General features: G+C 45.1%; 1 protein-coding gene across 1 annotated transcript in view; it reads right to left on the bottom strand.

The window, feature by feature from the left end:
- POU6F2 (POU class 6 homeobox 2) overlaps window positions 1-12,423 on the bottom strand; it is a gene marked incomplete at both ends in the record, with an annotated part of 425,667 nt that overhangs the window by 19,735 nt on the left and 393,509 nt on the right. The window contains one exon of the mRNA XM_079786518.1: window positions 5,725-5,931. Within this exon, the coding sequence (XP_079642644.1) occupies window positions 5,725-5,931 (207 nt within the window). The remainder of the gene's footprint in view (window positions 1-5,724; window positions 5,932-12,423) is intronic.

Genomic DNA, 12,423 nt, shown 5'->3' with positions numbered 1-12,423 from the left:
CTGGGAGGTCTAGGGCTGTTTGCACAGGGGCCACTAATACGCATTTCCTTCTTCTAGGAGCAGTACCCCGACGGTATTTTAGATCCTCTGTGGTGGAAATGCTTCGTTTATGTCTCATTCTGGGTAGCTCCGAGAAAAACTCGGAACCACTAATTTAAGCAAGTGCTGGGAAGAGAAATGCATTTTCAAAAATAGATAAGCAAGAATATTTTTGTATTTAGTTGAAAAAAAAAAGAGGATAGATTTGGATAATCATATGGCATTTAGAGAGTTAATTTAAACCATCCTCCTTTCACTCCCTATTAACATGGTTACCTTTTGAAGAAAAATTGACTGCCTTCATGGATTGTACTCTCCAAGTATTATAGCTATTGTTATAATTTCAATGCTTTGATTTTACAAATTGATTTTACCAATTGCAACATGTTTCCTTTCAACTTCTGTTAGGATTTATTCAACAGAAGAATAAATATATACAAAAATGATGTCTGTGCTACTTATGAAGAAATAATTCATAGTCACAGGATGATAAAGGTAAACCAGGGGTCCTAGGGCACTCTAACTATGGGGGATTGGAGTTCACCACCATCCATCTTAGCTGAAAAATCCCATGGAGGGAACAAAAAGTTACTTTAGAGCTCCACCAAATATTTTTGAATTAAGTAATTTTTTTTTCATGCACAAGAAGATTCTCTCTCTCTCTCTCTCTCTCTCTCTCTCTCTCTCTCTCCGTGTGTGTGTGTGTGTGTTTCTCCTAGTCCTTTTCTGACTCTTATTTTCTTGTATTGCTCACCAAGGATCTCTGATGTGATACTGGAAGCTATATCTAGGGCTATCAAATCCTGGTACTATATATTTTTTTAAAAAATGTTTGTATTTCAGATGATAAAGTTGCAGGTCATGGAGCTTTCATCATTGAAAAAAATCATCATCAAGAGTAGTTGACCCTTCACTCAGATTTTACTCAGGCTCTCTTAGTTAGGGGAGGCAGATAGAAAAATTAAATTAAAGATGTAATTATCTCTCATCACTCCAAGTCATCTGGTCAGAGAGCCCTGTACTTTACTCCATAAAGTGGGACTTCCTTCTGAGTGCAAGTTAAGGATCTCTGTGCTCCTGTAACTTATGACTTATTTTATTGTTGGAACTATGCTCTTGTGAGATCAAGCATTTGTCATAAATCACATGAAAAAATAAATTGAGAAACTTCTCTACTGCATGATAGCTTATATTTAAAGAAAAAATTGAAGAACACTAACCTCACATCTCCAGCTCTGAGCTTTTTACTTTGGGACTCTGAGCATTTTATGATCCTTTATCCTCAGAATCCCAGCTTTTATAAATGGGACTCAGACTTGTGAATCTCCTGTCAATTCATCCAACTTGTTAATTTACTACATGTTCTAAGGCATTTTAACCACAGACGATGCAAAAAAAAAAAAACAACAACAACAAAAGTTATTCATCTATCTCCACCATTTCCCTGATATTTCTGACCAGGTTCACCACTGGTTCCCTTGATCTTACTGGAACTAGAATAGACAGCTGGCACATGCCCTGAACAAAAGGGATGGGGGTGCTGTGATTTGGAGATTCAGTGCCACTCTTTTGATCTGTGAGTATGTGTCCTCTCAGTGCTCACATACATGCAAGGAGACTCCGCTCTCTGGGATGCTGGCTGTAACTGCCATGAGGTGCCATTTGCAAGGCACTCCCCTACCCCCCAAGAGGCTGTTTCTTCCCAGTTGCTAGATCTCCAAATCTACAGTGACGAGGACGGTGGTGGTGGTTACACCAACAGAGGACCAGACGTTCCTGCAGGGGTAGTGAGGTTTCATTGCAGGGGCCAACAGTGCGCTATGAGAAAGCTCCTGAATTTGTGCTTATGAGAGAGACTGTGGAAATGGATTAATGATGTCTACTGAGGGCAAAGAGTTGAGGAGTGGCCCCAGACCTGCCTCTTATTTGCCATTTCTAGGTTAGGTTCTTCTCCTGGTTTAAAAGATTACTTACTACCTCAAATCCAGAGCTGTAATTTTATGTAACTGCAATAGTTTATCACCCAAATACCCTCCTTCAAAATTCAAGGTGAAAGCGGGAGCTACTTTGTATTAAATGTTGATGATTTCTAATTACTTCATTACTTTTTTGGGGGCAATGTACAGCTATTTGCTGACAGAAATAGTTTTTAACAGATTGTATGAAAAGAGGTAATCTCTTCATTTACCCCTAGAGATAATTTTGAACATAAGTTTGAACAGAGAGAATTAGGGCTTAATGCCTGGCAGGCCTGGCTCAGTGGTTAAGCGTGGAACTGTTAACCAACAGGTCACGGTTCAATTGCTGGTCAGGGCACATGCCCAGGGTTCAGGCTCCATCCCCAGTGGGGGATGTGCAGGAGGCAGCCAATCAATGATTCTCTCTCATTCTTGATGTTTCTATTTCTCCCCCTTTCCCTTCCTCTCTGAAGTCAATAAAAAAATATTAAAAAAAATAATTACGGCTTAAAAAGGCAATGTAAGAGAGAGAGAATCTTGCCTTATTTGGGGAACTATTTAGAAAGAGGATACAATGGAATATTGTAAATGGCAAAATAAATAAACCAGCTGAGGGATGGGGGCTGTGGAGGGGATGAAAGTCCTCAATGACATATTTAGCTGGGGCTGCCCCACTGGCTGAGACAAAGCTGAGGAAGAAGAGTGTGTCTGGGAACCTTGGCTCCCCAAGCAGTGATTTAGATTTAGAGTGAAAATCAGAAGGATTAAGATGGCAGTCTCATCCCTGGGAAGTGTGCTCAGACCTAGCTTGCTTTTCCTTTCCTTGTGTTGAACCCCTCACTGGAGGAAGTCCCTGTGCTGAACACCCTCATAGATCCCCTTACTACTCCCCCATGGCATCTACTGAAGATCTTGGGTACATAGTTGTTGATGAATGTCCATCTCCCTCACTAGACTGTAAACCTCATGAAGGAAGGGCTCATGGTATCGTCTTGTACACCAGCCTAGTTTCCATGTACAGTGCCTGACAAATAGTAGGTAGCCAATAAATACTTATATTGAAAACGTTTTATATTTATTGGACAAGCAAATGGATATTTCAAGGATAGCCTCCAAGAGAGCCACCACGAATAGGCTGTTTCCATGGTTGGCTCAGAAGCCAATGGCTGAGGTCTCTGGAAGGACAACTCCACTTTGTTGCCAGTGAATGACGCATCAATGGTTTCTTCTTTCCTTTTCCTTTGTATTTTATTTCCTTGCTAAATCCTTTACATTATACAGTCTCCCAACAACTCATCAAACCCTGTACTCAGTCATGCACTCACTGCCAGTCTCCATCATTCTCTCCACCACCTTTGATGTGCACCTTCCAACTGTAAATCTGGGCCTTAGCTGTGCCCACTTCTTGCCGCCTAACTCACCCAGTTACTCGTTTCAAATGTTTCAAACACAGACAATCCAGGCTTTAAGACATTTCAAAAAAGAAATAGAGGAGATTATGTTTCTCCACGGCTTTACCTGATTTCATCTCTGCAGCTTTGACACTGTTGTGCACTTCCTACCTTTTTAAAACTCTTGGATGCTAAATCACCATGCTCTAGGTTCCTTTCCTACTTACCCAGCCATTTCTTCTCTCCCTCCCTTCCCCTTTCATTCCTTAAATACTGATGTTTCCCAAATGACTTCTTTGTCTTCCTTCCACACTTGCTCCTCATGATTTCTCTGGTTGTCTTGCTTTCAGCTACAATATAAGTGTTCATGATTCTCAGATCCTGTCCTGAGCTCTACTACTATCCCAGACCCTTGGTTTCATCTATCTGGTGCCTGCTCTTATGGATTTCTAGTCGTATTTTGCTATAGTTTCCTAAATAGTGTGTTTACAATGGATGCTTTACCACTTCAGTCCAACCTCCGTCTGTTACCTGTTTTCTTGAAAAAATAAAACCGAGAGTGCCAACTTTCTCTTAAACACCTCTTACCGATTCCCAGGTCTGCAGGGTAAATCATCATCACCATCATCATGACTATATGAGTGTCTGCTGTGTGCTTAGCACTGTTCTAATCATTACATTGTGGGGAGCCCGCACGGCCATGGCATACTCAGCCCCAGGGCGCCTTATGTACCGCGCCAGCTCAGCCATGTTCAGTGAACCCGAGTGGGGGCGGTGAAGGATTAGAAAAGACAGACAAGAGAATGAAAGCTGGGACTCGGTGGGACGCTGCTTCCCTGATGGGGACCCAGCAGTGCCACGGACTACAAGCCGTGTCTTTATTTTATAGCCAGATGCACGAGGCAAAGTAAGGGCGTGGTCAAGATGTTTACAATATTCTCCTGGGTTTCGATCCTACTCAATTACATGCACCTGATCAAGCTTTGTTTACTTGCAGCCTATATCACTCAGGCACGTGGGGCCACGTGTTCGGACCATAGGTTCAAGCTTACAACTACAGCTGTTGGCTATAATTGTGCTGGGAGGGCTCTGTCCTCCAAGCTGGGACTTGCACGTGGCCACGAGAGGACTGTGCCCTCTCATCAGTCCAAGGCTTGGACCTGTCCAAACACTGTAGCCGCGCCCCACATTTCATATACAACATATTGTAATTCTCATACCACACTGGGAGGTAGGTACTGGTTATCCCCATTTTACAGATGAGGAAACTGGGGCACAAAGATGATGTGTAGTGTGTTCAGGATCGTACAGAAACAGAGTCCATCCTTTTCAGCTGGATTACAAAGCCCTTTTCACGACCGCTCTCAGCCTCCCTCTATTCTCCAAACGCATGAACCTTTCCCTTGTTTCTCAACACTCCTCCCTCCTTCACATTCCCCTGCCTTTGTGCCTGCTGTTCCCCCTGACTGGAATGTTTGTTAACTCATCATTTACCTGGTTAACTTTTACTCATTCATTAAGACTCAGTTCCCAAATAATTTTCTCCAGGAGGACACAAAACTCTCTGGGCAAAGTTGGTCACTCCCATCTCTGTGATGATCCCTAACTTTGTGCCCATTTGTCCTGTCACAGGACATTCTCTGCTTTATTGCACAATGGGGCTCTGCTTTGCACCTGTGTCCTCTGAGCTCCGTAAACCCAGGAAGGAGCTCATTGTCTTCTTTGGCTCCTTCAGGAGGGGCCTGCTATATAGTTGGTTATCAAAAAATGTTTGTTGGAGGAAACAAATAACCAGAAGCTCCCTGAGGTTAGGGACCACATTTTTCTTCTTCAGTGCTGTGTACCCAACCTTTAGCACAACACATAGAAGGTGCTCATTGATATTTGAATTAAAAAAAAAAAAGAACTGGGTTGTCAGGGTTTTAATGAAATTCAACCTCGTAGAACTTCCTATTTTTCGCATTTCCTAATTTGTAGGCTGCAGTCTCAGCAGCACGAAGATGGGATCTCTTGGTGGTTAATAATTAAAAAAAAATTAAAGTTAAGGCATAACTTGTCTTGGTTTCTCTTGACCCCTTTTTAAATTTTCTGAAAATAAAAATCATAGTGTAAATAAAGAAGAGTGCATCCCTATTTTAGACCACTGTCTTTGTTTATAATTTAATAAATTCACATTTTATATTACAGAACTATTTAGATCTCACCCATATCCACTAAAAATAAAAAGTAAAGCTAACTTGCTTTAGAAGGATTGATATATTAGTGGAATTAAAAATTGCTTTCCATTGATTGAAACCAAACAGGTGGAAGGTGGTAAGGAGAGGTGGAACCTTTACCTGCTGGCCGGGCTTGATGGGTGAGAGTGTGATGCCCTGGGTGTTGATCACTGGCAGGATCTGGTTCCCGATGACTGTGGCGATGATCTGGCCCTGGGCGTTTGTCAGGAGCTGGGGGGTGATCGACTGCACTTGGAGGCCCTGAGTGCCACTCGCTGCCTGGCTCGATGGCCCCGGATTTGGCATCAGAGGAATGGTCCCAATTATCTGCAAGAGACAGGCCCAGAGGTGAGGTGCCGGCTCTGCCCTGGGTCCCTACCTGCACCTGAAGACCACGCCTCCCTGGTCTCTGTAGGAGGCTCCACTCAGGATCTGTGAACAGATCTGGAGACCTGGAGATGCGAGCAGGGAAGAAAGTGGGAGGAATGAGAATACGAAGGACAGGTAGGCACACATGGACTGAAGGGGAAACATCTTGTTTAAAAATAAAATCAAGCACCGGTGATGGCAGAAACATGTGATTGCTGCCAGGGCATCACAGATGTCTGCTTTGGCTCAGAATCAGCGGGAAAGCAAACTTCCCTTGGCACTTACGGCCCTCATCCCGCTGGGAGCCACAGCCCTCGCCCACAGTGGCTCCTCAAGCACGATGTCCCTTCCTCCTTTCCTCTCCTCAATTCCCCTCCGCTCGCTCCCTCTTTTCTCCTCCCCTTCATCAACATCCTGTGCCTCTCTAAAGCCAGGGGTCAGCTCCCTGACCCCCAGCAGGATCGGGGGCCTCAGCGCCCTGGTGCTCAGGGTTGAGAGGCCAAGTTTTGGAGTCAGGGGGATACCTTCCAGAGCTACCCATTAGCTCTGTAACATTGGTTGCAGCGCCTAAGCTTTCTGAGGCTTGAGAGAACTGGGATCATCAACAAATGTTTGAAACTCTTAAAATAAAGGCGAAATGACTACTGAGGGCTGAGATGGAAAAAAAATGCATTTTAAATGGATCTGAAGGTTAGAGGTCAAGGCTTCTGTGGCAGGTGGCAGGGAAGACCCTCTTCCCATTTGGTAGCCACTGGCTTCCATGGTGCGATCGTATGGAGCGCCACAGGAGGGTCTGACGGGATCCCATTACTGTGCTGAGGAGAAAGGGAGATGAGCGGAGGCAGCAAGTGTGTAGGGTATCTGTGAGATCTAGACGCATTCAGACATCGTCAGAGACAAATTAACTCTGCAGAGAACAAAGGATTGCTCTGTTTCCAAGGTTATAGACTGTCCTGGAGGAGTCTCGGAGCTTGGGCCTGGAGGCTTTGCCCTCCACGCTGCTCAGGCTGGTTAAGCAGCTCTGCTCTGCTGGTCATCTTCCATGGCCACCTCCCAGACCAGCGCTGTGGCGATGTGGCCTGGGGGCCACCACCAAGACATATTAATAATGCTTCCCCGTTGAAATGATTTCATTTCAACCCACATTCTTACAACAGGGGTGGCTCTGCTGTGACTTGATGGAGGACTTTGTAAGTGATGCGGCTGGAGCTGGAGTCCAGGTCTGTCTGACCCCCAAATGCTTGCTTTTCCATTATGTCACCTGGCTCCCACCACAGGGAGAATACTGGAGGGAGCCAACTTTTTAAAAAGACACTGCATTTGCCCTGGCTGGTGTGGCTCAGTTGGTTGGGCATTGTCCGGTACACCAAAAGGTCACCCTTTCAATTTCCAGTCAGGGCACATGCCTGGGTTGCGGGCTCCATCCCCAGTAGGGGGCCTGCAGGAGGCACCCAATGGATGCTCCATTCTCACATCGATGTTTTTATCGCCCTCTCTCTAAAAAACTCTATAAAAATATTTTTTAAAAATTCCCTGTACCTTCGTCCATTATAGCCATCTTTACCTGTAAAATCTTAAAAAAAAAAAAAAAAGACACTACATTCTGCCTGCCATTTCCCACCAGACAATAAGCTGCTTCAGGACTGAGTTTACACATACATGATACTGTTTTCCACCCCCATGGTACCCCAAACAGGCTTTTAAACACAGCCTCTCAAGAAGTGTCTTTCAAATAAATGGCTTCCAGACTCTGTAGTCACTGGATTCGAAGTGAAGCTTCAGCTCTGCAGAAGAACTACGAGACCACACATCCAGCGACAAAGATTAGGACTGCAAATTGCCCCTCTGCCTCCCTCCTCATTGGCCGTTACCTCCACCACAAAAGCCTTGTGGGAGAGCACTAATGGAGGAGCTGTGCGAATATCAAGTATCAATGGCAGTTGTCAATGGATGCGATACAGATCGAGGAATTATTGTGAGAGTGGTCAGCAGTCCCGTAGGGAGTTTGCAGCCCCTCAGTCTCACGGATTGAGCCTGTGATGTCTATCCCACAGAAGCAGGAACGAGCATGTCCCATCAGTGCCGGCAAGGTCAGGAGAAGTCCACATCGATAGATCAGAGCACGTAAGTACTTTATTGATGAGTGGCCTTGCATTAAGCAGCTGAGTATCCAAAGGCTGTTCCTGTGACCCCACAGGCAATGTGAAGAGGCCTGCGGAGCCTGAGAAGGGTCCTCCTCCGGCTCCCACACTGTATACTTCACCTCTGCACACTTGCCCTGTGAACTGTGCATCCCCCTCTGCACACTTGCCCCATGAACTGTGCATCCCCCTCTGCACACTTGCCCCATGAACTGTGCATCCCCCTCTGCACACTTGCCCCGTGAACTGTGCCATCCCCCTGCACACTTGCCCCATGAACTGTGCCATCCCCCTGCACACTTGCCCCGTGAACTGTGCCATCCCCCTCTGCATACTTGTCTCGTGAACTGTGCCATCCCCCTCTGCACACTTGCCCCATGAACTGTACCATTCCCCTCTGCACACTTGCACCATGAACTGTACCATCCCCCTCTGCACACTTGCCCCGTGAACTGTGCCATCCCCCTCTGCACACTTGCCCCGTGAACTGTACCATCCCCCTCTGCACACTTGCTCCGTGAACTGTACCATCCTCCTCTCCACAATGCGCTATGGAAACGCAGTAGCTGACCCATCCACTCTGGCTTCCCCATGTCATAAGCCTGAGGAGCCCCACTCTGTCTGACTGGCCTGAATGGAAAGCTGGGTTCATTTAGGTGGCAGGGTGCGGGTCCTATTTTAGGCAGGATGCCAGTGCATTTAGGAGCCGTGTGAGTGAGGAGCCTGGGCGAAGGCTTCGGAGTGAGGCACAGCACCTGACAACTAACATACACACTGTGATGCAGAGGCAGGTGTTCTGCTTCTAGAAGATTGACACAACTCTGTGCTCTCTTTGTGTAATAGATGCTCTGCCTGCTTTCTGAGTGGAGAGAAGAAGAAAGGCAAATGCAAATGACTCACCAGCTCCTTTCCTATGTGCAACCTCGCTTCCACACACTGCGCGGGGACATGATTAAAACACGGCACTGCTTAGTTCCTTCCTCCCCGGCTCCCCTCTTCTTTCTTAGTCCCTAGCACCACTTACCGAGGATAGGACAGCACTAGTGTCAGAGCCAGAGGGATCTGGAAAGGCATGACTGAAGGAAGCCTTTAATAAAGAGAGTTTGCCTTCAAGGTGGGGGCAGGGGTAGGGGTCATTCTAGTCAGGAAGCTTCTGTGAAGTTACGAATTTCTCATTCTTGTGGGCCTTTTGTGGGAGCTGGGATCACTATCTCAGCACGTCAAAAACTCAGCAGTGCACGCCGATGACTTTCCTAGTACTCCACAATGTATTACAACATGCTGGCTTTAATTTGCTCCCATTAATCCAAGAGTAAAGATGACTCCACATTGTGTTGCCCTAAAAATTGATGGATGTGCTTATTTCACTTAGGCTGGTTCCCACCCCCCTCGACACTTCCACAGGTGTCCCCAAAAATTCCTCCTCAGACTCTGATTTCAAAGATCAAAGAAGGAAATGAGAGGAACCGAGGCGGCCAAGGTGTGAGGCTGTTAGGACTCCTGAACAGCTGGCAATTATACCTGTGGAAATTGTATTTTAAATGAAAGGCCTTTGCTATTCAAGGGAAGTATTTGCATCTACACATATTTCAACTATGTCAGGAAATTAAAATTGAATTTTGATATTAGGGAAATTCTGACTTGAGGGCAAAGATAGAAAGAGGATGCTTTTGAGACACTTGTAGTTCTGGAAGCAACTTTTGGAGTTTGAGTTTCTGGCTCCCAGAGCTAAGGATTTACTGATAAGAGAAATCAGTGGAAAGACATGTCACTGAGCAAACACAGCTGCTAGGCTAGGGCTCCCACTCAAGGCATTCACTTCCCAAGACAGATTCCAGCTCTGTTTAGATGCTGACGACGCTGGTAGAGCCACCTAGTACCTGCAGACCATTCTCTATGTAAGGCATGATGATGTCATGTGCCATGGAGGACACCAGAAGATGCTATTGGGGAAGGGGACGGGGAGATAAGACAGGTACATGGCATGCAAAGATTCTAATAATCCAACAGAGCAATGCTATGCTCCATAGGAGAGTCCAGGACTATTCCCCAAGAATCTCTGTACCCATGTGGAGGATGATCAAAAGAATACTGAGAACGAATGAGTGATTTCAGAGAAAGAAAGGTGGGGTTGGGTGGGAAAGATTTCACAGAAGAAATGGGGGCAGGACAGTGTCTTGGAGATTGGATGAGATATGGAAAGGCAGACAAAACAATTCCAAACAAGATCTAGCCTGGAGGTGAAAAACATGGATGGATACCAGTGAGGGTAGAGAAAGTGGAGAGATGACAGGTTAGTCAAATTCCACCTGGCAAGGGGTTTCAATGAATGGTTTTTGAGGGGCTGGGGAGGAGTGCGGAAATGGAGCTATTTCAGGTGTGAATGTGACAGTGTGGATAGAATGGACTGAAGTGGCAAGAGACTACAAACCAGGAGCTCAGTCACTAGGATGCTATTGTAGTCGTCCAACTGTGAAGCAAATGCCTCAATGAATCCTTGACATAGGGGTTGCTTGATTGGTTCGCTTCCACTTCAATTCAAAAGCACGGCCTACTTTATGCCTGGGTTGCAACATTAGAAATTTTTGAGTGGGGTTATTGCCCCATCACTCCCACAGGAAATAGCTAAGGCATCGTTTGCAATGATCCTGTATGTCTTTGCCCTGACTCTAACAGCCATGATTCATCTCTGATGAATGCTTTAACCAGGCCAAGGCCCACACTGGTATTGTGATGATAATTTTTGACCTAAAAGAGTTCCGGCCTCTCTGACAGGAGACTTACTTGATTGTTGCTATTCATGTTCACCTGTCTATTTCCTCAGAGGAGTCAAGAGCATGAAACACGACTGAGAATAATGTCCATGTTGCAAGAGCAACCAAAAAAATCATTAAAATGACTACTAGTGGTCATTAGCACACGTATCCCTATTTCCCTAAGAGTTTGGGTGGCTTACACATAAATGAGACTATTATTAATGCAGCAGCTATTATAATTTTAGCCACCATAAAGCTTATCTTGCAATTGTAGAAAACTCTGGCAATTCAGGACCATGTAACCAGGTTTTTATTACTATGCCCTTATGGACTTTAGTCTAGTTCAGGTATTCAGTAGGGATGAATTATGACTAATGGAGGGTAGCATGTGCTGAATTTATTCCCTGCCAACATGTAGGTGTCATCAGTTGCAGCTGAAGGTGATATCACAGAAGTCCAGAGCCTCCAGACAAGTTGTCTGATGGGCCACATGTTGTAATAGTCTATGACATGCTGTTAAACTCTGCTACAGAGTATGAGATTGCAGATGTCAAATTGACAAGTAATTTTGCTGCACACATATCTTTAAGAAAAGAACCCACCGATGCTGTAGATTGGTGTCTTCCTCATGTCTTTCAATCCATCACCAGAGACAAATATTTGTGTAACCTCAGTACTTTTTGGCCAACAGGCTTTTGTTAACAGTAACATCACTCTGTCCATTCTGGAACAAAGTGCTTATAGCATTTGAGAGCCAAGGAGCTGGTGGTGAGCCTTCACCAGAATGAAAACAGCCTTCCCCTTCCTTGGTCTGGCCTCAGCCACTCTTCTCTCTTCCTCCGAGGGATGATTTTGTCTTCTTTACATAACACATTCATTTTAGTCTCATTGTGCTCCAAGCTTTAAGGTTAAACTCACAGAGTTATTTTGGCAGCTCTGATGTTGATTCCAGGAGGAGGAGTATACAATTATTTCCCAAACAAAATTTATTTTTGCAAGATGCAATCTAGTGCCTTCTTGCATTGAGCTTTGTTCAAGTTGGGGAACAAGAGAAGTGTGAATGTTGAGAGGGTCCTCTAGCAGAGTGTCTGAACCAGAGAAGAGTAAAAGCATGAAGATAAGCAGATGAAGGAGTTCAATTAGCAAAGCCACTCAACTAAGGACAAATAGAGTTAACATTGCAGGCAACATCAATCAGTTGGCTTCCTCAAGCTCTGGAGGTCGCAGGGTTTAGGGAGAAACAGCACCATGACTGATTACCAATGTCTGGCATGGGTATGGGCATAGGGAATGGCAGTGTGCCCAAAGGCGGCATAATTGAAAAAGCCCAGGATATGAGACAAATTATCTTAGACCAACTTGAAAGCAGTGGATGACACACATTTTCTTAATGAGCACTTGTGAGAAAGAACTTTATAAGGTATACATTTTCATGCTTATATCATGAGTATTGATAGGTATCCTACCCTAGGGAATACCTACCTAGTCAATATTTTTCACTGTCAGAATTAGGATCCCTGCTGGGTGTGCTGTATTTGGTTTCAACTTTAGAA

This window comes from Cnephaeus nilssonii (assembly GCF_951640355.1).
Source record: "Cnephaeus nilssonii genome assembly, chromosome: 12".
Taxonomy (NCBI): domain Eukaryota; kingdom Metazoa; phylum Chordata; class Mammalia; order Chiroptera; family Vespertilionidae; genus Cnephaeus; species Cnephaeus nilssonii.
The sequence above is the reverse complement of the archived record's forward strand: the minus strand, read 5'-3'. Positions and strand labels throughout refer to the sequence as shown.